The 26,225-nt window shown below is 44.4% G+C and overlaps 1 protein-coding gene across 1 annotated transcript; it reads right to left on the bottom strand.

The window, feature by feature from the left end:
• Positions 1-2,533: 2,533 nt before the first annotated feature.
• CHORDC1 (cysteine and histidine rich domain containing 1) lies at positions 2,534-24,201 on the bottom strand. The gene is made up of 11 exons (XM_068145732.1): positions 23,978-24,201; positions 18,648-18,697; positions 15,355-15,411; positions 14,769-14,929; positions 13,747-13,847; positions 12,727-12,785; positions 11,902-11,972; positions 11,572-11,677; positions 8,768-8,887; positions 7,971-8,033; positions 2,534-6,961 (listed from the first exon to the last, which is right to left on the bottom strand). Exons 1-11 carry the CDS (start codon positions 24,039-24,041, stop codon positions 6,818-6,820), a joined length of 996 nt encoding a protein of 331 aa, XP_068001833.1. The 5' UTR covers positions 24,042-24,201; the 3' UTR covers positions 2,534-6,817.
• Between the last annotated feature and the right edge of the window lie 2,024 nt (positions 24,202-26,225).

The raw sequence follows: 26,225 nt of genomic DNA, 5'->3' as shown, positions 1-26,225 counted from the left end.
ACACCCTGTGAGCATGCTCAAGAGGAACCACTTCATCATTTTCCCTGGTACCAAGGTTAGGCTGACAGGCCTGCAGTTGCTCACACCCTCCCTCTGGTCTTGTAGGTGAGTGTCACACTGACAAGCCTCCATCATCCATTCCATGACTGTGTGATCAGGACAGCTACTCCTATACAGTTGCATGCATACTTTGTGTCAAGTTCTGGTCAAATCTGAGAAATGGATGAAAGAGACTGAGCTTTCCTTCCTACTGTTTCAAACCATCCCAGCTCACCATCCCAGCTGGCTCTGGCCAGCCTGATCTAGTGTGGGGTGTCCCTGCCCATGGCAGGGGGGTTGGAACTAACTAGATGATCCTTGTGGTCCCATCCAACCCTGAATGACACTATGATACAAAATTGAGCCTGAACAGACTTTTGGTTTCCCAAAGATTAAACATTCTTATCATCTGCATGCTGGTAAATGGCAAAGCTGCCTGAGGACTAGCTACTCATACAGCATTCAGAGTGTAGCTGCACTTGCCCCTCAGGCAGTGCTGTACTCTGTTTTGTACCAAAACATAATCACCAGAACAGGGAGAAGCTCTAGAAAAATCTGTCAGCTCTCTAACTGCTCATGCTGCAGGCAACTGCACTTAAATCTTTTACCAGTGAAGAGTATCTACAATGTGTGGGGGAAAACTGAGGACATGAACCACTGCAGATTGCCACACACACCCCTGAAAAGTTATGTTTATGTAAGTACCCCTGTCAGACAGTTGAAGATCAAACATATGTGCATTACATAAGGAAACTGGAATGCAAACATTCATTAACTTGACACATGCTGCAGCTTAAGAATCTTGTGCTCAACATTTTGCTCCTGTCACTTAGCCATGGTGGAGGCTTTTGGGCCATTTTTTGTTGCAGAAGTCCCAACCCCACGACAGTCTTCAGGCAAAGTGCATCGATGCAACAGGTCAGTAATAAACACAGTAAGCTTAATTGTCTGTGTTGTAATGGAAATGACTGCTGAGGAGAAGGACAGTGGAGTGCTGGAGTGAGTCCAGAGAAGGGCAGCAAGCTCTGTGAAAGGGCAGGGAGCACATGTCCTGTGAGCAGTGGCTGAGGGAGCTGGGGGTGTTCAATCTGGAGAAAAGGAAGCTGAGGGCAGACCTACAACTACCTGAAGGCAGGCTGGAGTGTGGGAGGGGGCCAGCCCCTTCTTGGTGGCAAGTGACAGGACCAGAGGAAATGGATAGAAGCTGTGCCAGGGGAGGTTCAGGCAGGGAATTAGGAAATGTTTCTTCACTGAAAGGGTTATTAAACATTGGGATGGTCTGCCCAGGGCAGCGGTAGAGTCACTATCCCGGGAGGTGTTTAAGAGGCATGTGCACCTGGCACGTGGGAACATGGTTTAATGTGGATCCTTCAGTGCTGGGTCACAGGTTGGACTGGATGATCTTTAAGGTCTGTTCCAGCTAGATATATTCTGTGGATCTGTGAGAACAAGAAAAGAAGAAATGCTGAACACCACTGTGCTCACAGAGCAGCAGGGGAAACCTTTATAAAGATACAGGAAAGAATTATCTACCGCTGTGATTTTCAGGGCTTTGGCTCAGGCACCATTGGAGCTGCTGCTTTGTATTAGCCTCCAGCCTGAGCATGCTTTCTATTTCAATTTCCTATAAACATATGAAAATCTTTCCTTGAAACATTTATTTCCAACACCACTTTATTACCCTTCATTCATTCCACCAGGTTTATCTTCTTTGCAGCTGTTCCCTGCCCTTGGAAAGTGCAAGCATCCCACTGAAGGAAAGATTTCTTCACAGAAAGTGCTGACAGACTGCTGCTTTGCAGAGCTACAACACTGAACTCACTGCTTTTGTTGCGGGTTTTGTTCATGAGCAGGCACTCCAAACGTTACCTCCTCTCATGGATGAGTGCACAACATCCAAACTTTAGGTTAATGTTTATGAATACAACAAATAAAGTTGACTACAAGATGTTCCATGGAAAAAAATAATGAAGGCCCTTAGGGTCTTAGAAGCACAAAATATCAACTCTGCCTCTGACACATAAGTCTGACTTTAAATAAAGGAAGAACAAGAACTGTGTCCAGTTCTGGGCCCCTCAGTTTAAGAAGGGTATTGAGACAGTGGAAGGTGTCCAGAGAAGGGCAACAAGGCTGGGGAGAGGCCTTGAGCACAGCCCTGGGAGGAGAGGCTGAGGGAGCTGGGGTTGCTTAGCCTGGAGAAGAGGAGGCTCAGGGGAGACCTTATTGCTCTCTGCAAGTACCTGAAGGGAGGTTGTAGCCAGGAAGGGGTTGGTCTGGTGCTGGTTGCCTGGGAGAAGAGACCAAGAGGACACAGTTTCAAGCTGTGCCAGGTGAAGTTTAGGCTGGAGGTGAGGAGAAAGTTCCTTCACTGAGAGAGTCATTAGCCATTGGAATGTGCTGCCCAGGGAGGTGGTGGAGTCCCCATCCCTGGAGGTGTTCAAAAAGGGATTGCAAACCCAAAGGGAATACCAAAAGAAGTCAAAGCAGCCCCAAGTGGAACCAGAAGGTAGTAAGAATTTTATTGAATACATTTAGAAATAAAAAAACAACCAACAAAAATCTGAGCATGAAGACATGAAATTACTTCCTGCATTTCTCTCTTATGAATGTGAAGAATCAAACAACCATGCAAAAAGACATCTCCCCCTTTCAACTGTAAATCAACTCTCATCATGACAAAATTAGTGCCACCTTAGAAAAGTTTTGTAGTATCACACAGTGGTTTGGATTGGAATGGACCTTAAAGGTCATTCAGTTCCAACCCCCCCTACCACGGGCAGGGACACCTTCCACTAGACCAGGCTGCTCAAAGCCCCATCCAACCTGGCCTGGTTGCAGACACCTAACTCATTACTTTTAGTAGGATCTCATTCCTGAATGAGCATCACAGTATTTTAGGAGCACCTGGGAAGATGAACAGGTACAGCATTGAACCAATACTCACCATGCCATGTTTAAAGAATGCAAGCAAAAACTGCAGTTACGTAGGATAAGTAGATGTCTTTTTATCACCCCCCCAAGGCAAAACTCCTAGTTAAACTAAGCCCTAAAGTAGTGAAATGGTGACTTGATAATGTATGCATCCTGGAAGATCACCCAATGGAAGATTTTTCTGTCAAGTTACATCAATGCCACATTAAGAGTCAGGAGCAGCTGAACAGCCCAGTGCTTGACTGTATGCTAAGGCCCAGTTCCACCAAGCAAAGTTGGTACAGTTGCAGTATGCAATGGTAGGTAGGAAAACTGGCTTAGGCATGAGGGGAAGGATCAGGATTTCTGTCACAAACCCCTGCACCCACATGATTTGTCATATCAAGAAGGGATTTGGCAGGTAAAGTTTTGTATGCACCTGGACAGTCAGTACTCAGACATGCATCGTGCTGTCTACATGGGTAAGGTGTAAACCCATCCTGAGCTTCTGAAGGATCATTCATGGTAAAAATAAAGCCAGACCCTATCAAGTTAACCAAATTGTTAAGTACAGTACAATTGCTGAGACAAAGGGTGAATTTAACAAGAATATTCCAGCACACACCTGTCTGCAAATTAGCTCCAGTGTTATCAGACAGGTGAAAGCCTAGGTGATCAAAAATGAGTTAGCCTTCAAATCAATACTCTGGAGAAAGTGTTGTGATTGGTTTGACACACCACAGCTTGTTTCACCTTCTCTCCACATTTATTAATGAGTTACAGCCACATCAATAACCCATTGACGTGTCAGCTACCACCACTCCTGGCAAGAAGGCCTTTAATGAAACACCAGGATCAAACACTGCTGTGCTGAAGCCTGTTCTAAGCAACTGCTCACAATGCTCACTCTCAGTAAACAGCACAGCTTTGGCAGCCTGGTGATGGGTGCAGGTTGTAAAAGCCTGCTGAGAATGAATGGAGTTGTGCAAGAGACTTATGGCAGTCTGAAAGTTTACCCTCTTACTCTGAAAAACATCACAGGCCATAGAAACCCAGGCTTCAGCTGGGTCACCTGCATCTTCCTGCCTGATCAAAGGCATTTTGGTTTGGGGTTTTTTTTGCTTATATTTTTTAAACAGGGTAATTTCAGCAGTGGTTTTATTGCCACTGGGGGGGGTGTGGGGAAGGCATTAAAGATACTTGAGTAGCTCTGTAATTCTGTGCTGAAAGTATGAACCACAGGAAAAGAGCAGGAGGAATGCATGAAACACAGAAGCTAAACTGAGCTCCTCCTTTACAGGAGCTTCTTTAGAATTATGGCCAAGTGAACTCAGTCACCAGCAGAACTGAGTTGGAGAGAGTCTAAGAAATAGCCACAGGATGCCCAAAGCTGCAGCATGAACAGCAGAAGGCTCATTCATCCACATTTTTCTCCAGTTAGAACACTAAGCAGCATATGACTTGCTTGAGAGCAGAAGTCACCTTTTCACCAGAAGGAATTCCATTTCCCTTGCAGGTCTGTAAAATGGGGTTTAAATTATACAAACCTGCTATAAATGATGCAAATACCTATGTGAGGATGCAAGTAAACTGAAAACTGTGTTAAAAATATGGGCAACAGAAGGTACCTTGGGTATTTATACATCCACATGGCTAGGCACATTTGAACTTGCTCGTCAAATAAGAACTTTATCCTGGCATTCAAGCACTGCTCCTTTTGCTGTCCAAGTTCAGAGCTCTGCACACAAACCCACAGACGGCATGCTAGCAGCTACAGCTACCTAGAATTCTTCACTGACTTGATCTCTGATCCTGGTAGCATCAGATTATACTGATCAGTGCAATACTGCTTGTTCCCAGGATTCTACTAAGAACTCCACCTCTTGGTTCAGAACTCCCCAGGGAGTATCTGCTCGGTTTTTAGAGGACCAATTGCAGGCACACATTTCTGTATGCCTCTGCACCCTGCCACTTCAGAGCACCTGACATTAAAACCAAAACCAACCAAACCAATAAAAAAAGCACCAAAACCCCCAAACAACAATGTGGCTCTCTTAGAGGTTAACAGAATCTTGTAGGGAGAACTTAGAGCTGGAACTTTTAACACGGGCCTGAGGGAGTAAGCAATCACACTCCCTCCAAGTCAGTAAGGAAAGAGGACCTCGAAAGGAAGGTAAAGAAGCACCAAAACAAACTTCATGTCTACAGCACTGCTGTTGACTTTCTTGGTGTTTGGGGATGGTTTCTTTGGTAACATATTTCCTATTACTTGAAGCATGAAGTAGGATTTCAAGTAGTGCTAGAGACAGGAACTCTGAGCTCAAGCAAAATTATACCTGCTGGAGAACAGTAACATCCTTAGAAACCCACATTTAACTTCTTAATGTCTTTACTACATCCTGCATCTCCCTTGCCTTTACTCCAGCTCTGCCAAGGTGGTAGGTGGATGAGCACCCACGCATTTCAAAAGCCCACAGGACCACCTGGTGGCACATCCAAGTTTTGGCACAGTGAACAGTCGTGTGCATTTTGCATCACACATACAAACCCACTGCTTTTCTTCCAGCTGCAGCCCAGAAGTAAGAAACTCTGTCAAGCAGGAGCACAAAGCAGCATTACTGCCTGTGTTGCTGCTTGGATAAAAATCTCCTCTTTAAAACCGTCCTCTTTTCAGCCACAGAGCTTTATGGATGGGAGAACTGGAAACACCAACGAGGTCTTGATTTGTAGTTAGAGTGCTCTGCTCATCCTCTTCTAAGGAAATACTTTTAAATATTTAAAAAATAGTTTAAATTTGAGTACAATTTTGACACAGACATTTTAAAGCTTTTGGTTTGTTTCTCCTAAGATCTGTCCTGCAGGTTAAGTTTAGTTCCTGTAGGACCATCCTTAGAAACAGTCCCATCTACGTGGAAATAATTTTCCTGAGACACCTACCCTGTGTACTGGCTTATCCTCCAGCACATCTCCAGCTGCTCTGAAAGAGGTTCATCATTGTGCATGCTGTGCAATGGGCTGGAATACACATTCTGAACGCTGTCAAATACATACAGCACCTGGGTAACTTTACAATAGTCTGCAGCTGGGACACCCTCCCCAGCCCAGATGCTGACTTGTTCAGCCATTTCTCTGCCCATTCACTTTTATGTTTAACAATTCAAATACCAAAGAGACAGAAGAAAAATTAAAACCCAAAAAACCTCCTCTTGCCAACTTTTATTTGAATCTAACCTCCTGCTTTTACACATGAAAGACAGCTAGAGTCAGCAAGTACTGAAATCCTTAGCAAATACCAGTTGCTCCATCCCTACAGAGCCAACAGGAATCGAAACCACAGCTAGTTTCAGAAGAACAACTGCAGGTCAACAAGTGTTCTTGCCTTTTTTTACCTATCTGTTTTGTTCTAGAGAGAGGACTGCATGCTGATCACCTCAGCAGCTCAGATTTTTGCATCATCTTTGTTACCATATGCTTCATAGTGAAGGGTGCTGAATTTACCATGTACTACCCAGCAGATCCGGTCTAAAGCAAACAGCTGAAAAATTAACACAGGGAGTGGGCTGGGAACACGTCTGTTTGGGTAGTCAGTGCATGGTAAGTAAGGCTGGAAGCAAAGGGCAATAGCTCTTGTACTCCCAATCCCCATGGAGATGCTCTAGCTAGACTCAAGAGACTCCTGGGAGCACGAGCATAAATAGCTGTTACCCTTCGAGCGTACACCCCCAGCCACTGTGCGTCACGTTTGGTTGCAGAATGGAACATAGGAGCCAGTAGGACAGACAAAAAGGAATCTATATAAAAGTTAAATATATGATTACAGTAGCAAGTCACCAATTCAGAATGGGAAATAACTTGTCTCTTGGAATTCTTATTGATCCGACCCCTCTTTTTTCTGTTGTGTGCTGGCTGCTGGTAACTCCAGACTCGCCCAGAGCAGGGGCTCTGCTTTTCTCATAGTCAGCTCGATCTTTGTAGCTGTCATGTTCACATAACTCCTCTTTACATCGATCACCTAGAACAGAAAACACACAGAAACATACAATCAATCAGGTTGGAAAAGACCTCAGAGATCATTGAGTCCAACCTACCACCCAACATCTCAGGACTAACTAAACCATGGCTTCAAGTGCCACATCCAATCCCCTCTTGAACACCTCCAGGCATGGGGACTCCACCACCTCCCTGGGCAGCACATCCCAATGGCCAATTACTCTTTCTGGGAAGAACTTTCTCCTCACCTCCAGCCTAAACTTCCCCCTGCACAGCCTGAGACTATGTCTGCTTGTTCTGGTGCTGCTTGCCTGGGAGAAGAGATCAACCCCCAGCTGGCTACAACCTCCCTTCAGGTAGTTGTAGAGAGCAAGAAGGTCTCCCCTGAGCCTCCTCTCCTCCAGGCTAAGCAACCCCAGCTCCCTCAGCCTCTCCTCACAGGGCTGTGCTCGAGACATCTCCCCAGCCTTGCTGCCCTTCTCTGGGCATGTTCAAGTGTCTCAATGTCCTTCTTAACTTGAGGGGCCCAGAACTGGACACAGTACTCAAGGTGTGGCCTAACCAGTGCTGAGTACAGGGGCAGAATGATTTCCATGCTCCTGCTGGCCACATTATTTCTGATGCAGGCCAGGATGCCATTGGCCTTCTTGGCCACCTGGGCACCCTGCTGGCTCACACACTGGTCTAACACAGACATGCAACTACATACTGCCATGGGTTCTCTACCACCCTGCTGTCAAGGGGCTGGAATCAGACAGAACCTCAGGAGATCCCCTTTGCCTCAAAGCAGTATCAACTATGATGTCCTAGCTGCTTACACAGCACATTAGATTCAGACTTAAACGTAATTACTGCAACAACATGCAACTGAATTTCTTTCAATAAGCACAGGAATGAAGTAAACCACACTCTTGGAAAGAGACAAAGTTGAGGGTAAGGTTGTTTTTTTGTTGTTGTTGGGGTTTTTGTTTGCTTTGGGCTTGGGATTTTTTTGTTTGTTAGTTTGTTTTCATAAACCCCCCCATACTTACTCCCCATAATTTCACACTCCGATGGAATTCCTTCTCTCCTTCAAACACAATGTGGATATTTAACTGAAGAAGCAAAACAAAAGGCAATGTTGTCAGGCTTACAAAACATTTAACACCTCGAGTATATCTAAACAAAATACATCACACTAGGATTCAGATCCTGCAATGAGCAAAATGATCAAATTGTCCTTCAGAAAGAAGTGGAAAAATCTGTTCCCACCGACTCTGACACTGTATCACAGTCAGTAGTGGCCATACCCACAGCCTGGAAGCTCTACCATTTTCTCCAAGTGCATGATTATGAAAGCAGAGAAGCATTTTAAATATAGTACTTGTGAAACTGCATACTGTGAGGAGTATTGAATTACAGAATACAGAATTAACCAGGTTGGAAAAGACCTTTGAGATCATGGAGTCCAACCTACCACCCAACACCATCTCCTCAACTAAACCATGGCACCAAGGGCCTCATCCAGGCTCTTCCTAAACACCTCCAGGGATGGTGACTCCACCACCTCTGGGTGCAGCACATTCCAATGGCCAATTTCTTTCTGGGAAGAATTTCTTCCTAACATCCAGCCTGAACCTCCCCTGGTGCAGCTTGAGACTGTGTCCTCTTGTTCTGGTGCTGGTTGCCTGGGAGAAGAGACCAACCCCCACCTGGCTACAACCTCATCCTTATGCATAAAAGATTCTTAAGTCTGCCTTGTAAATTGAGTAGAAGCCAGATTTTCCTAACTTCAGGCTGCTATAAGAATTAAAGTAAATAATAATTACATCTTAAGGTAGATACTCACCATGGTGCTGTTTGCTTCTACATAGCTCAGATCAGGAACAGAGTTTTTAGCATATACAGAAATAGTCACTTCTCCTCCAGTCTGGTGCCAATCATGCCTGCATGGAACTACTTTCTTACCCTACAGAAGGAAAAAAGGTACAGAAAAAAGACTTCAAATTGCATTCAGAAGTAGTTTTACAAGAATAATCAGGATAAAAATCACAGGATTACTTCATCAGCTATTTTTATTTGCTATTAAGGACTAGATTCTATGTTCACAGGAGATGGCAGGACTCCACTTATATCTCTTCAGCTACTGGTCCCTGTCAAAAATCACAAGTGAAAAAACCAATGTTTATGACAGAGACTACACTGAAAAATGAGGACACTGTGATAGGAAAAAAAATAATCCCACAACAATCTACTAAAAAAGCCCCACAGCAATTGCCAAAAATAAAGGTCACTTATTGGATTAACTTCCTCTCCAAGACTACACTTAACACCTAGGAAAATTCTTTACAGTACTCTTCTGCTTCAGGCTCACAACTTCAGGCTCTTTTTCATCTCTGTACTTGAAAATAATGAAACAAAAAAATAAACCTTCAAAGCAAGGAGCTACTCTATGACTTACAAGAAGGATGTGTGATGCCATTGCTGTATAATTAGGTAACAGGATTACTTTCTAGAATACACCTTTATTTTCTTCTGTTAAATGAGAATGGTGCTTGCAGTATCAATCCCATTCTGCCTCAGCAATAGACAATACATTTGGGCTAGAATAGAGGGGCTAGAATAGAGGGGCTAGAATAGAGGGGCTAGAATAGAGGGGCTAGAATAGAAGGGCTAGAATAGAAGGGCTAGAATAGAAGGGCTAGAATAGAAGGGCTAGAATAGAAGGGCTAGAATAGAAGGGCTAGAATAGAAGGGCTAGAATAGAAGGGCTAGAATAGAAGGGCTAGAATAGAAGGGCTAGAATAGAAGGGCTAGAATAGAAGGGCTAGAATAGAAGGGCTAGAATAGAAGGGCTAGAATAGAAGGGCTAGAATAGAAGGGCTAGAATAGAAGGGCTAGAATAGAAGGGCTAGAATAGAAGGGCTAGAATAGAAGGGCTAGAATAGAAGGGCTAGAATAGAAGGGCTAGAATAGAAGGGCTAGAATAGAAGGGCTAGAATAGAAGGGCTAGAATAGAAGGGCTAGAATAGAAGGGCTAGAATAGAAGGGCTAGAATAGAAGGGCTAGAATAGAAGGGCTAGAATAGAAGGGCTAGAATAGAAGGGCTAGAATAGAAGGGCTAGAATAGAAGGGCTAGAATAGAAGGGCTAGAATAGAAGGGCTAGAATAGAAGGGCTAGAATAGAAGGGCTAGAATAGAAGGGCTAGAATAGAAGGGCTAGAATAGAAGGGCTAGAATAGAAGGGCTAGAATAGAAGGGCTAGAATAGAAGGGCTAGAATAGAAGGGCTAGAATAGAAGGGCTAGAATAGAAGGGCTAGAATAGAAGGGCTAGAATAGAAGGGCTAGAATAGAAGGGCTAGAATAGAAGGGCTAGAATAGAAGGGCTAGAATAGAAGAAACCAGGTAGGAAAACACCTTTGAGATCATCAAGTCCAACCTATCACCCAACACCATCTAATCAACTAAACCATGACACCAAGCACCCCATCCAGTCTCTTCCTAAACACCTCCAGTGATGGTGACTCCACCACCTCCCTGGGCAGCACATTCCAAAGGCAAATCTCTCTTTCTGGAAGAATTTCTTCCTAACATCCAGCCTAAACCTCTCCTGGCACAGCTTGAGATATTTGTAACAAGAATTTTGCATTCACCTGCATCCAATATGTAAGCTAAGAGTTCAGTTTCATTATTATGTTCTGTAACATTCTCTATGAATCTTTTTGAACTGTGAACAGAAGTGTCTTTCACCTTGTAATTCTGCACTTTGTTCCCAACACTGCAATGAAATATCTACAGAGGGAGCATCTGTTTAGTTTGTATTTGTTCTATTAGTAGAGGAAACAAAACAATTAGATGCAGAACAGAAAAATGAACAGAACCCAAACTAGGCAGAGAGACCCTTCCATCCCTGCCCTCCACCCATGCAACCTCACTGCATTCATCCCCTGCTATACCTACCTGAGCAATAAAACTACTCTGAATGAAATTGGAAGTACAGTTATTTTACTGTGAAACATGTACAGCTCCTCTCTTAATGGTCTTTGGTCATGACCTGTTTAGTCATGAGGTGTTGGGTGATAGGTTGGACTTGATGATCTCTGAGGTCTTTTCCAACCTTACTGATTCTATGGAACACAACTGGAATGTGCTGCCCAGGGAGGTGGTGGAGTCACCATCCCTGAAGGTGGTTAAGAGGAGACTGGATGGGGCACTTGGTGCCATGGTTTAGTTGATTAGATGGTGTTGGGTGATAGCTTGGGCTCAATGATCTTGAAAGTCTTTTCCAACCTGGTTAATTCTATTCTAATTGCCTTTTTAAAGTGATATATGGAATACTATTGACTTTCTTAACTATCAAAGCAAAAAAGACTGCCTTTTTTTTCCACCCCTTCTGAACTTGTCAAAACCACTTTTACTACATGTATCACTAAAAAAACGTTTGTACTCTATTACAAGCATACTTCTACCAGAGATTAATTCAAAATACATTTCTCTGTTGTCATGGTATGCAGAAGATCCTGCACATTATTTCAGAGGTAGTGATCCATAACAGCTCCACTGCAGCAGCAATTCAATCAAGCTAATGGCTACATTTCAGTATTAAAGATGCAGAAAGGCCAGCTATAGAATGCAATGTCAATGCTACTTACTGCATCCTTCTTAGTCCATACATGTGTCCCTGTTGTGCAGCCTTCTTGGGCTAAAAACGTATTGAAGTCAGATGTTTTTCTTTTACAACAGCTCCAGTACTTCATCCTTGAAAGTTTGCAAAGCAATGAAACAATATTTAGGACATAATTTACTGTGAATACTTCAGAAGTTCCCTTTAAGCAATATAACTGTTGATTTAGCATACCCTCTTCAAGCATTGCCATTTGTGACTGAAGAAGAACTACAGAATAAAACCAGGGCAACATCTCAAGGAAATCAGGAAGACATTAAAAAAAAAACCCCATATATTATGTTTACTGAATACTAACCCTTCATGGAATATAGGTACACCAGAATGGTATATACATACTTCTTCTGCGCTTTGTGGTCCTTCATAGGTCTAGGAAAGCAAAGCATGTAAGATGTATTATTGTTACAGTATGTGGACCAAAGGAAAATAGCAAAACACAGCCCACAAGAGAAACACTGAACAAAGTATTTACTCAAAAGCTTTGAAGCAACCTAGATCTAATGGCTTGCCCCAGCTTTTAAAGTAACCACTCAGCCTGCATTCACAGAAGGCTCCCTGGCACTCCTCCTAACAGCTATACTTTGTACTAGTTCAATGGCATCCATCAGTGGTGACATGATCTTTGCTCATTAAGGTCACTTTCTCTCTGAACATTCAGAGAAAACAAGTACTTAACTAGAAAATAAAGGACTCTAACATAAAGACTAATTTTGGTGCTCAAAGTATTAAACCATTTTCTTTGTGGATTTTTCCAAGGGAAGCATTATGTGGTAAGATCTGCTTTTGACCTATACATGTTATCAAGAGTAACTGAAGTGTTATCAGTAAGCCACCCTTCACCAATATTATATTTAAGTTGAAACACCATAGTAACATGGGTTTGGCAAGCTTACTAAGTAGACATTCAGGACAGGCATTAGAAAAGGCAATCTTAGACCTACTTCACCCCCAGTACAGAACAGCCCACGTTTATTCATACCAAACTGTGTGCACTCACTAAGACTTTGAGCCATTTCCAAACCAATTTGTAGCCCATGGAAAAACATTCAGGAAAGGAAAACACAAAACCAAACTGTGCACTTGGTTTAGCAACTGAGTTGAAGAGTGGAACTGAACCACTTACTTTTGAGCAGCCTGCATTTTTACATGCAGTCCCAATCTTGATTTCATCACCGTCTTCCTCTGTAAACAGAGTCTTGTTATGGAAAACAGCAACTGAACTGCATAATGTGGTAAATAATTTGCTTTTATTAAGAATTAAAATGAGCTAAGGAGTAGATCAGAAAAAACCTAACCCAACCAACTCTCTCCCACAGAAATTATGCAAACATGACATAAACTGTATCACCTAAGAATCAGAGTCTGTGCAAACAGAAATTATGCAAACATGCCAAAAGCTGTAACACCTATGAATCAGATTCTAGGTTCTACATCTTTACAGTGCTTTAAACAGGGGAGAAAAACCAAACCAAAACACAAACCCTGATGAAGATGATTATTAGAATCATAGAGGGGGAAAAAACAATCACTCATCTTGTTTGGTTTTGTAAAACTAAACGTGTAAAATGGTCCAACTGCTCCATGTAGGAAAGAATCTGGAAACCAAGGAGAAGCAAGAGCCAAATGGCAGCTTTGGCACAAGAGCAAGAGTATAAAAAAGCCACAAACATAGGCTGAAATGAGAAAGTATTTCTTAAGGAGCAGTGTAGCTCTGGAACCAAGTTCCAAGTAAACTGTGGAAAAAAAGAGGAAAAATAGATGGAGGAGAATCAACAGATCTCCAGAGGAGTATCACCAGTTTGAGAAAGGCTTTGTATGACCTCATGCTTGCAATGACATGGGTGGAATCTATTTCCTGGGAACTCTTTCAATCATATAGTTAGAAATGGATGTTCCCATCATGCCCATTTGAACCAGGAAAACTTACAAACCCAGCACTTCAAATAACTTTAATGACAACATGCTGCTCCTAACACCCAAGTCTCCATATTCTTCACATTTAAATGTTGATTGTCATTCCCTAGACAGGAAGGTATTTCCAGATTAAGAACATAATTACATGAAAGAATGACTTCAAAACCAACAAAACTTGTTTGTGTGATGAGTAGCATCATATCCCTACTTAACCTCCCTACAGCCTTACCTTTTTTCTCTTCACTTTCTGATGACAGTCTCAGTTTATCCAATGCTTGCTTGAGGGAAGCTGATACCTTCAGCTGCAATTTTGTCATTGGTTCATCTGGGCTAAAACAAGTCCATGGAGTCACGTCAGCTTGATGAGAAATAATTTACAAGCAACAACAAAGTATCACAGAATCACCAAGGTTGGAAGAGACCTCAAAGATCATCAAGTCCAACCTGTCACCACAGACCTCATGACTAAGCCATGGCATCAAGTGCCACATTCAGTCCCCTCTTGAACACCTAAGTAGTAACCTTTAATCTTGCTACGAGGCTCTTCCTGTCTCATTTGCCCTGTAACAACCAAACAAACTAGGTTTGTAAGTGGCAGTTCTTATTGCTTACAGAAAAAGATACTGGAAGTTTAGAAGGCAGTCATGGGTGGCTTTCAAAGTGAAAACCTAAATATTCTACAACAGTAAAAATGAATCAGAGATTAATGAATCTCAATACAGGCACCCTAGGATTACTTTTGATGACTGCTGCACTGAAGAGAACTGCTGGTGGCATTTTAAGCTGTGAGGCTTTAGACTGCAGTTTGTGTTTTCTGGAAGGGAGATTTCTGGAAGGGAGTTTGTGTTTTCTGGGGGGGAGATTCAGGCTGGAGGTGAGGAGGAGGTTCTTCACCATGAGTGGTGAGACCCTGGAATGGGTTGTCCAGGGAGGTGTGTAAGCCCAGGCTGGCTGAGGCTCTGTCCAGCCTGATCTGGTGTGGGGTGTCCCTGCCCATGGCAGGGGGGCTGGAACTAGATGATCCTTGTGGTCCCTTCCAGCCCTGACTGATACTACGATACTATGAGGGTGCTGAGAAATCCAGTACTACCCTTGTCCTAACCAGAACACTTGTATCTCATTTCAAAGCTTAAAGTAACAGAACTGCTACCAAACACAAGCTCTTATTTGGGAAGTTTTAAACCATAGGAACAAGCTTTAACTTGGTCAGCTTACCACAACTTGGGCAAAACTGAGTTTCAAATACTCTACCTTGGCCTTTTAATTGTTTCCAGTGGTTTTGGTGCCTGAATAATGTGTTCTTGAAATCTGGGCTTGAGTTCAGCTAGCTCCTTTCGTTCAGAGGTTGTTTTGACTTCTGGTTTAACAGGCTCAGGAGGTTTCTCACTGTTATGAAGACCCTTTGTACAGCCCTGTTGTGGAAAGCAAAAGTTTATTTTACAGTATAAAACACCAAAACCTGTAATAAGTTTTCTTGATTGATTTCCTCAGGCCCACCTTCTCCTTCAGCACATTCCAAACACTGGCTGCAAAGGAGATCCTACAACTGAAGGAAAAATGCATACTTTTCCATAATCAAGCAGAATAACCAAAACTACTGACTTTCCTTCACTGCTAACAAGCATGTAAATAGGTTTTGATAGAACTAATTTCAACCAGTAAAGCTTGAACATGGAACTCAACTTTGATGTCCTACCAAGATGAATAGGGCATGCAAGACTTAAGACAGTGTTAACAAAATCAGGCAAACTTCAACCATACAAAGACATTCTACCATTCAATATTTACCACTGCCATTGGACAAGTATAGAAATCATCAATAGTCATGAGTACATACCACAATGCTCAAGAAGTCAGAGAAGTCTGTTGTTCTTCTCTTACAACATGACCAGCCCTATAAGCATTTTTGGGAATAGAAACAAAATACACATGACCACCTTGCTTGGGAACAGCTTGAAAAAAGCAAAAGGCTAATTATATTCCTTTACAAGATGCAACACATCACACTTAAGAGATTTCATTTTTCCTCCTCTTTGGACAGTATCACCACCAGCTGCATTTTTAAAAGCCAGAGACTGTGAACATTTCTATTTCATTTGTGCTGCCTTAACCAGTAAGTCTGTTGAATATAAGGCAGTATTTCGCATAACAAGTTAGGTGCCAGCTTAGAAACATAGAATCAATAAGGTTGGAAAAGACCTCAGAGATCATCAAGTCCAACCTGTCACCCAACAGCTCAGGACTAACTAAACCATGGCTCCAAGTGCCACATCCAATCCCCTCTTGAACACTTCCAGGGATGGGAACTCCACCATCTCCCTGGACAGCACATTCCAATGGCAAATTACTCTTGGTGGGAAGAACTTTCTCCTCACCTCCAGCCTAAACCTCCCCTGGCACAGCTTGAGACTGTGTCCTCTTGTTCTGGTGCTGGCTGCTGGGAGAAGAGACCAACCCCCAGCTGGCTACAATCTCCCTTCAGGTAGTTGTAGACAGCAATAAGGTCTCCCCTGAGCCTCCTCTTCTCCAGGCTAAGCAACCCCAGCTCCCTCAGCCTCTCCTCACAGGGCTGTGCTCGAGGCTTCTCCCCAGCCTCGTTGCCCTTCCCTGGACACATTCAAGTGTCTCAGCATCCTTCTTAAACTGAGGGGTCCAGAACTGGACACAAGTTGGTACAACAGAAAGCACAAATGTTACTTTATCACCAAGTAACATGTAAGCAAAATGAAGAAATGCTGTACCTGAGACTAGTTCATCTGTGGCAGAGGTCCACCCCCCCCTTCCAAAAAGGATGGGGCCTTTTTCTCCTTGAGTGCTGGCCATCATCTTGAAGACAAAGCTAGCCAGCTGCACTGCATAGCCATCTAACCAGCTACATCAATCAAGGGCACTTCTTATTACATAAATCAGAAATCCAATTTTAGAGAAAATGATCTTGCCACTGTGAATAATGCAACTTAGAACCTGAAGAACATTATTAGAGACAACAGTTTGACTAAGAAATGCACCACTGCTTTCAGAGCTTCAGCAGTGTGACACAATGGAGGTTAGGGAGGTGGGTAAAAATACCCTCAACATATTCACTATTTCCCATAGCTGAGGAGACAAAAGTCTCATTCTGCTCACCTGGATTATCTAGGATCCACAGTAGGAAGAAAATTGCTCATACAAAATTATGAGGCTAGACAGGGCTCTGGGCAGCCTGATCCAGTTGAGGATGCTCCTGCTTACTGCAGTTGGGTTGGACTAGATGATCTTTGGAAGTCACTTCCAAACCAAAGCATTCTGTGATTCTATGATAAATTGTTAATTAGGCTAAGAGGTAGGATAAGGGGGTAGGGGGAAGTACCTCTTGTCCTAAAACCAGTGCATATGTAAGAGGAAGAGGGAATAAACACAAGCTTTACAGGTAACTAATGCCTGTCTGTTTCATGAGGCAGAACTTCTGTGCACCACGTTGTGAGTACAACTACAACTCTGTACAAAACAAAGGGCCACAGCCTAAGTAACTGTGTGACGTACGACCCAACAGCATCTGCTGCAACGTGCCAGTGGCACATGATGCCCAGTTCCAGAGTCATGGGCTGCAGTATGGGCAATAGCTCACAGAAAGCAGGCCAGCCAGCACACACACACAAGCTTCCAGGAGTCCACAAAACACTCCAGTAGGGAACAGGAGTGAGATGCACTGCCAGCAGAAGCAGCTCCTGCAGCTTGGTTAAACAGCATTTTGGTGTCCTAAGAAAGGTCATCTGTGCTAATGCAGTAAGTATCATAGTATCAGTCAGGGCTGGAAGGGACCACAAGGATCATCTAGTTCCAACCCCCCTGCCATGGGCAGGGACACCCCACACTAGATCAGGCTGGCCTCAGCCAGCCTGGGCTTAAACACCTCCAGGGATGGCGCCCCAACCACCTCTCTGGACAACCCATTCCAGGGCTTCACCACTCTCATGGGGAAGAACCTCCTCCTCACCTCCAGCCTGAATCTCCCCACCTCCAGCTTCATTCCATTCCCCCCAGTCCTATCACTACCTGAGATCCTGAGCAGTCCCTCCCCAGCCTTCCTGTAGCCCCCTTCAGATACTGGAAGGCCACAATTAGGTCACCTCGGAGCCTTCTCATGTGCAGGACCCTGCACTTGGTCTTGTTGAACCGCATGAGGTTGGCTTGTGCCCACCTCTCCAGCCTGTCCAGGTCCCTCTGGATGGATCCCTTCCCTCCAGCTGTCTGCTGCACCACACAGCTTGGTGTCATCAGCAAACTTGCTGAGGGTGCACTCAATGCCACTGTCCATGTCACCCACAAAGATATTGAACAAGACAGGTCCCAGGACTGATCCCTGAGGGACTCTGCTTGTCTCTGGCCTCCACTGGGACATGGAGCCATGGACAGCCACAGGTAGAGCCAGGCTCCATATCTGGATGCCAGATTTCTGACCACACAATTGAATTGGGAGAATGATTTCCTGAACCCTTTTGGCAGTTGTCTCTCACATCATTCTCTTTGGATGCAGTCAGTAGATTTTTAAGTAGGAAAACAGATATAATGGATATGGACTTTGCAGCTGGCCTAAACACTGCAGACCACTCACAGGCCTATTTAATTCACTACTGAAGATGTATCCCAAGAATGCTGGACAGGTGCATCAGAGGCATGGGTAACCAATCCAAACTTAACCAATACTCTCATTTGGCTGACTAACAAACAGAATTATTTGTCACAGCAGGCAAATGTCACACGCAGATTAGTGCTCTAGCCACATAAGACCACAAGCAGCTGGTTAGAATTCAAAGCAGGTTAATTAACTGAGAGAGGATGACACATCTTAATGCTTCCAAAGACCTACTCAGAAGACCTAATTAAACTGTTGAGACATCTAATGTCAGTCAATAGGAAATGTGTCATACAGACTCGCAGAACATTTAGACCATGAGTATGGTCTTCAAATCTCTTCAGGTCTGAGCAGCTGGGATAGATTTCTAATTTCATGGAGCTGCTCAAACAAGGCAGGCTGAACACTGGTTTCTGCAGCACTGAACTATTTGGAATTAAAAGGAAAAAACAAGCACAGTGTTTGACATATCTGGAAAAAGGCAACGTACTTCAAAGAGACCTCTGCATACTTACTTTGAGAGCATCATGAAACACTGGCACACCTGGATGGTATGTGCATGAATCTAGAAGAAAATTGCTATAATTAGTATTCAGGAATATTAAGAATCTTTATTCATCTGACCACAAACCCAGAAAAAAATGCAGATTTGCAACTCAGATCTGCCATGAGCTGAAGGAAAGCACAGGCTCTGCAGAACAAGCTTCCTGAGTACATAGAGTAAACAATCAGTGTTTTTTCTTCTTTGTTATACCACACAACACAGGCATCTAAGGCAAGCTTCCACCTCCACAGAGTGCAAGTCAGTACCTACAAGCCACTCCTTTCCTTCACCAATAATTAGTACTTGCCAGTAAGCCAGCAAAACTGTTGTCCCCGTGGTCACCCTACAGATCTCAAATGCTGGTTTAGAGCATCAAATACAGCAGTTTGCACCTGGTGTAGGTTTTATATCTAGAAGCACTCTGTTAAAGAATTCTCTTGACACCAATCTTGGAGTTTGCTATCTCAACCAGGATAATTAGCTTGCTGTCTTTCTTCAATGTTTGTAGCATCCTAGGACACTTAAGGTCTTGAACCCAAAGGCTAGTCTTCCACAGACATGATTAAGGCACGTCAACACTATTAGTTATTAATAGCTTCTCTAGCAACACTACACTAAAACAAAGCTTCCATTAATGGAACTGTTTATAGTCATAAACATCTATTAACATTACAGCTTTTTAATGTAGCTTACAGCTTTTTAATGTATCAACTGAGACTGGATGGGGTGCTTGGTTCCATGGTTTAGTTGATTAGATAGTGTTGGATAATAGGTTGGACTCGATGATCTCAAAGGTCTCTTCCAACCTCATATATTCTATCCTATTCTACTATATTCTATCCTATTCTACTATATTCTATCCTATTCTACTATATTCTATCCTATTCTACCTGCTCCTTCTTTACCCAGTATATTTTATTACTTTCAAGTGTGATGTAATTGCTCTGATTATAGAACTTCTCTTTGACATATACTGCATGGAGAACAGTATTATGACCTGATTCTAAAAATGATGGGAACCATGCGCTGTCTTTAAGCCTTTTTGTTGTTAGAAATAGCTAAAAGTGATGCAAAGAGTATCAGGTTTTATAACAAGCCACCATACAACAGAAGAGTGAAAAACATCCCAGTGCACATAACAGTAAGCAAAAGAGAAAAGTGATCAATAACTTTATTAGTAACCTGTCTACAGATATTAAGTAAAAGACAAAAAAAATAATCAAACTTTGTTGTTTTCATGTCTTATAAATACACAGATGCTTAAGTAACCTTGCTTAGATCATTTTCTTTAATTTCCTATCCAGAGCAAGGGCACCACTGAAGTCTGACAGACACCGGTTCCCAGCTTAGCTCACACATTTTGGGCCGTTAGTCCTTCAGCAACACTGACATGTATCTATGAACATCTACATTTGTCACAGGAAAAACAAATAATTCAAAACAATCAAGCTACCTCTCCCCTTGCTGTTAATACCTTCCCTTAACTAGGACAGAAGTAAGGGTGTCCAAAGCGAGTCATCGTTTTTCTCTCACCTTCAGACAATCTCTGGAGGTGCAAACACCACAAATTGTCAGATCTGTTTTGGTCTTTTTTTCCAATACTGATTTCATACCCAAACCAATCCCACTCTCACAACACACACACACTGCTGACTGTTGTTACCTTACTCCCACACTCTTGCTTATTCACTGAAGCACTCTATTATTTTTGTTAAATGTCAAAAGTAGAAACTGGTAAAGGTACCCAAACTTGGGAGGTGTTTGCAGTGTGATCCTATTGAGTTCTTGAAGATTAGATGAGGTATCTGTCTACACACGACTTGCAAACCAACCTGGGATTCTGTGGAAGTGCTCCAGTACTTTGCAAGCTATGCTTTACAACCCTGAAGCAGTGGAAGGTCATGAAACCTGAGGAACTTCATTCAGCACTCTGAGGAAGTTGAGGTCAAGTTGTCTACTGAAGCTAGGAAGAGAATTCCACTGCATTCCTCACAGTGTTAGGAAAAAAAATCCATACCAAACAGGACAAATGTGAACAGGACAAACATGGGATGGCAAGAGCTTATGAATAATTCACACAGAAAAGGCTCAGCCTGGGAAACAGAACCCCAGGAGAGGCAGGCAGAGGATCAAGGGGTGGACTTCACAGGAACAGTTTGAGCTGCACAAGGTCAAAGCAAACCAGGCAGACAGACTCCAAAAATCTAAGATATCATTTCTTCCAACCACATCTCTCAGTCACACCACCTCAGAAATACACTAAGTTTTCACTGGCTCTGTGATGATGTTTATCTTGCAGGTTCAACACCACTAACTTTGATCTAAGGAAAAAGGGTAGAAAAAAACCCCACAAGAGAGTCTGTGCTACTGTTTTGGCACTGGGCCAAACTAAACTGCACTATGAAAGAACTCAACAGTAACCTCCCCCCCCCCCAAAAAAAAAAAAGTAGTTTAAAAAATTACACTGCAGTACAGTGAAGAAAATTGAGACAAAGACATAAAACACACTATTTCAGTCTGGTTTTGCACACCATGGTTCCAACTGTCATTCAGCTGTGCTGATTTCAAGTGTGCATGTGTTACCTCACAGTGGCTTTAGTGACAAAAGTTGAACATCCCTATTGTCACTGACAGGATAAAACAAGAAAATAATTGAAAGCCTATTATCACTTTTGAGATCAAGTTCTCCCTTCTGTGTCAGATGCTGTGCAAGTCCTTAGGAGTATGGATTAATCAGCAGTTAACACATCTAAAATGCATGTGAAATTTGTACCTTGCCAGGCACACCGTGGATGAATTCCTAACTGCATTACCTCACCAGCTGTGGAGACCTACCTTTAATGCTTTCCCTCAGGCTGTCTTTAAGAGGCAGACAGTCCTTCATGTCAGCCACTTGCCTCTTGCTCATTTTTTTGAGACAATGAGAGTTTCCACACAATATTCATGCATGTATTATTATTTCAGCCATAAGGCTCTGAAGGCAGGATTAATGGCCCCTTAATCAATTATTGCTATGGGAATGCACTGCTGGCTGAATGTAAAGAAAAAGCCTTGAAAGATCCAAACTTGCTTGGGGTCCAGAAGGGCTTCTTTTCTACCCATTTTCATTTAAGAAAACTTCCTACTAGTAGATTTATCCTAAGACTGTTACATTAGGTTGGTGTTTAACTCAGTATTTCAGAGGTAAATCTGTGTTCTGAAACACAACCAACCAGTTGAACTCGACAGCCACACACAGCTGTATGTAGATTGAGATGCCTAAGAAGCAGCTGCCTCATTGCCCTTGGTGAAGTTTAGGGATGCCAAGCATTATAATCTCCCTAATTCCACAGAAAATATCAAACTTGGTTTTCTGAACTGGCTAGTGAATAATTATGGTTACCTTCAGAACTGCTTAGTCTAGAACACAGTAAGCCAGTAAGCATTCCACTCACTTGACAAATCAAACTTCATCTCAAGAAGTTGTTTTCCTCAATCCAAGCACCACACAGCTAGCAAAAGACCACGTCAAGCAGATTGAGTCTAATGCAGTTTGATCACAAACACAAGGACACATCATAAAGTGCTGCTTTTAATAAGGACTACAGCTCATGAAAGCCCAGGCAGAATATTTAGTATAAAAACCTCCATCTGCTTTGCCTTTTGGGGCAAAGGTGCACAGGGCATGTTGGTGGAAGAGATCACTAAATGCAGCATTGCACAACTCTGCCTGCTTTTGCTGTTACTAACATTAGCAAGTCTGACTCCATATGCCACCCCTCTGTTTGGAAATACTTAGCTCAGAAAAACAAACACAATTTATGCCACAGTTCCTAATTACAGAATATGCATGTGCTAGAACATGTTAGTCTAACTCTGATCTTCTGGGTCACTAAAAGTTAAGCTAATACAAAAAGGCCATTCTAGAAATTCACCCCACAGAGCTACTTTACAAAGCAGCTGAGGGCAAGCCTACTGAGATGACCTTTTTTGCAGCCTTTGTGGAATTATGAAACTTAAAATCATAGCAGCACTCAGGGTTTCACCAGGAATCGGATTCCCAGGATATCCAGGGGAAGCACTGCAAGAGCTCACAGCCCTTGACAAAGCAGACATGAATGTACTGGACTAGAATAGAATAAAATAGATTTAACCAGGTTGGAAGAGACCTTTGAGATCATCGAGTCCAACCTATCACCCACCAACATCTAATCAACTAAACCATGGCACCAAGCACCCCATCCAGTCTCTTCCTAAACACCTCCAGGGATGGTGACTCCACCACCTCCCTGGGCAGCACATTCCAATGGCCAATCTCTCTTGCTGGGAAGAATTTCTTCCTAACATCCAGCCTGCACCTCCCCTGGCGCAGCGTGAGACTGTGTACTAGATGACCTTTAAAGGTCCCTTCCAACCCAAAGCATGCTATGAGTCCACGCTCACAAGCTACATTTAATTACCTGCTGTAAGTTCCCATACTACAATTAGAACAAACAAAAAGGGTATTTGATAGCTGCCGTGTCTGCAACACCCTTCCGCAGAACGCTGTCTGCTGCTCAAGGCCTGCAGTTTTCTACCTCTCGCACGTGATGGCCATGTACAGAGCTGCCGCTCAGTGCCTCCCTTCCCTCACACTGCTGCGAGCGGTCCTACTGCTGTAGACGAACCTCAGCGCCAGGCTCACTGCCAGCCCTGCACCTCTGCCATTAGTGGGACACCTTCCAGCCCGGGCAGGTTTCGCTGTCCAGCCGCCGTGAAACCCGCAGCAGCCTGCGGCATGGCTTTACCGCACCGGACGGCGACGGAAAGCACCACGCCGGTTTCCCAAAGGAGAAGATCTGGGACCAGCAGTGACAGCGAAGGTGACAGCGAAGGTGGGAGGGTCTCACACACACACATCCCTAGGCATGGCTCTCTGCCTCTCGCTGCCGACCGTCCCTGGAGGCTGGAGTGACAGCTCCGCACCGCGATGTCGCTGCAGCAGCCGGGGAGGTCACCCCCGGCAACTCGGACGGCCCTTAGACCTCCTTTGCAGGCCGCCTGCAAACCCTCTGAGGCCCTCCCTCATCCAAGGGTAGGGGTCTGGAGATCACCTAGTCCAACCCCCCGGCGAACGCAGGCAGGCGTAGAGCAGGCTGCAGAGGAACGGGTTTTGAAAGTCTCCAGAGGAGACTCCACAGCCTCTCTGGAAAGCCTGTCCCGGCGCTCCGTCACCCTCACACCCCCCGAACCGAACGCTGCGGGAAGTGGGAGAGAGGGAGCAATGAGGGAAGCACTTCTCGCCCCCCTTTCCCCTCCATCACCTTTCCCCTCCGCTCTCACCCTCCTTATTGGTTTCGGGGTCGAAGCGCTGTCCGCAGCCCCGGTTGTAGCAGAGCAGCGACATGGCGACCGAGCGGCCGGCAGCCCTTCCTGCCCCGCCGCTGGGAAGAGCGGAGCCGGCGCAGCGGGAGGCGGCAGCCGGAAGCCGGACAGTGCCGGGGGGCCGGGCTCGCTCGCTCAGCGGAAAGAGCCGCCCGGAGCCTTCCGGAAACTTCACGAAAATTCGGGGGAAGGGGAGAGCGGGCAGCCGCGCAGGCGCCGCTGCCGCTGCCAGAGCAAGAGGAAGAGGGCGAGGAAGGCGCCCGGACGCCGCGGGACGCATGCGCACGGCGAGGCGGCCGGGAAGCGAGTCGCGGCGGCCATGCGTAGTGCTGCGGCGTTGAGCGGAGGGATGCTGCCGCGGCAAGCGGGTGCTGCCGTCTGCGGCTGCCTCTGTGGCTTTGCTGCTCGCCGCATGGTTTGCGACGGGCAAAAACAGGCCGGGGAAGCCCTTTATCTGCCTCAGAAGGGGAAGGCTTGCAGTGCGCTCGCCGCGGTGCTGCGGGGGCTTTGTCACGTCGGACCGGTCTCCTCATGGCCCCGTCTAGCGGCTGGTGCTGGGGCTGCGGCGGGTGGCTGGCCGCAGCTTATCTGGTGGTGGAAGCTTACCGGAGTCTGCTTTTCTGCGGGCTGGAGCCATAAGGAAGCGGCGAGCACCTCAGCCTATGACCAGTGCTGTTGCTGGGCTGAGGTGGTGGCGGGGTGGGAGAGGATGCTCAGCCTCTGCTGAATTACTCAGCCCTTTTATTGAGCATGTAGGTTGTCCCAAGTCGCTGCAAAGAGTATTTAGCTGTATAAAGGCTGTAATGAAAAAAACAGATACTGGTTTCTTAAATGTCTATGTGAGTTTGATTTAAAAACTACAAAAACTTTTGCGTATTAAAGTGTTGTCTCGTTTGCACAGAAACAAAGTGACATCAGAAATCACTATGAAAAAGTGTTCTTTTGTCTCCCTTAAAGTTACCTGGGATGCAGACCAATTGATGTGTCCTCTGCTGTGTGCCAAGAGTGATTGCGCTATGGAATGGGCCGCCCCGGGAGGTGGTGGAGTCGCCGTCATTGAAGGTGTTCAGAAGGAGACTTGATGGGGTACTTGGTGCCATGGGTTAGCTGTTTGGGTGGGTTGGATTGGTTGATGGGTTGGACACGATGATCTTGAAGGTCTCTTCCAACCTGGTTTGGTTTATTCTAAGAATAAAGGTTTTATTCTAACCTCTCTGATGTATTATAGTAGATTGTGTGTAATAGTTACAGCTATGCACGTTTCTTCAGGCAAATGCAAATTGATTTCTCCCAGTTAAATGTCCTGCAGTGTTTTAAAAAAGAGATGCCTAAGTGTTTGTATGCAGTACAAGAACTCCTGAAGAGCATGTGTGGATTGAGCAGATTAAGTGATCATAGAATCAATAAAGTAAAAGACCTCAGATATCATCAAGTCCAACCTGTCACGCAACACCTCATCACTAACTAAACCATGACTTCAGATGCCACATCCAATCCCTTTTTGAACACCTCCAGTGATTGTGACTCCACCACCTCCCTGGGCAGCACATTCCAATGGCAAATCTCTCTGGGAAGAATTTCTTCCTAACATCCAGCCTAAACCTTCTCTGGCACAGCTTGAGACTGTGTCCTCTTGTTCTGGTGCTGGTTGCCTGGGAGAAGAGACCAACACCCAGCTGGATACAACCTCCCTTCAGGTAGTTGTAGAGAGCAAGAAGGTCTCCCCTGAGTCTCCTCTTCTCCAGGCTAAGCAACCCCAGCTCCCTAAGTCTCTCCTCACAGGGCTGTGCTCCAAACCTCTCCCCAGCCTCGTTGCCCTTCTCTGGACACATTCAAGTGTGTCAATGTCCTTCTCAAATGTATGCTCATGAAAGCAATAGTTCAATACTTTAAGGACTTGGTATAGAAGTTTTTCATTCAAGACTCTCTGTACCAAGCAGGAAGCCTCTACAAAGAATTATATTTACTGCTTTGGACCAAACAGGTAGTTGAAATGAACAGACAATGATGTTGACTTCTGTCAAAGCAATACTTTGTCAAGGATGGCTTTAGGTAGGCAGAAGTGGTGTGTATTCGTTGTACTTTAAGCTTGAAAAGATATTGTCAGATGTTGAAAATACATCATCACATCTGGTGTGTGTTAGTAATGTTCTCATCTGTCAGCTAATCGCTGCTAGGTAGCATGTCAGTGCACTCTTCTTCTAGA

This window comes from Melanerpes formicivorus, unplaced genomic scaffold (genome assembly GCF_026170545.1).
Source record: "Melanerpes formicivorus ecotype bairdi unplaced genomic scaffold, bMelFor1.0.p_v2 SCAF_1, whole genome shotgun sequence".
NCBI lineage: Eukaryota > Metazoa > Chordata > Aves > Piciformes > Picidae > Melanerpes > Melanerpes formicivorus.
This window is presented reverse-complemented; position numbering and strand designations above follow the sequence as displayed.

Excerpts from the sequence above, each read along its gene's own strand:
- CHORDC1 (XM_068145732.1), bottom strand. The coding sequence starts at position 24,041 with ATGTCGCTGCTCTGCTACAACCGGGGCTGCGGACAGCGCTTCGACCCC. Across the intron at positions 18,698-23,977 it reads CCCCGAAACCAATAAGGAGG|ATTCATGCACATACCATCCA; the intron begins GTGAGAGCGGAG and ends ATTTTCTTCTAG. Across the intron at positions 14,930-15,354 it reads CTGACTTCTTGAGCATTGTG|GGCTGTACAAAGGGTCTTCA; the intron begins GTATGTACTCAT and ends TTTCCACAACAG.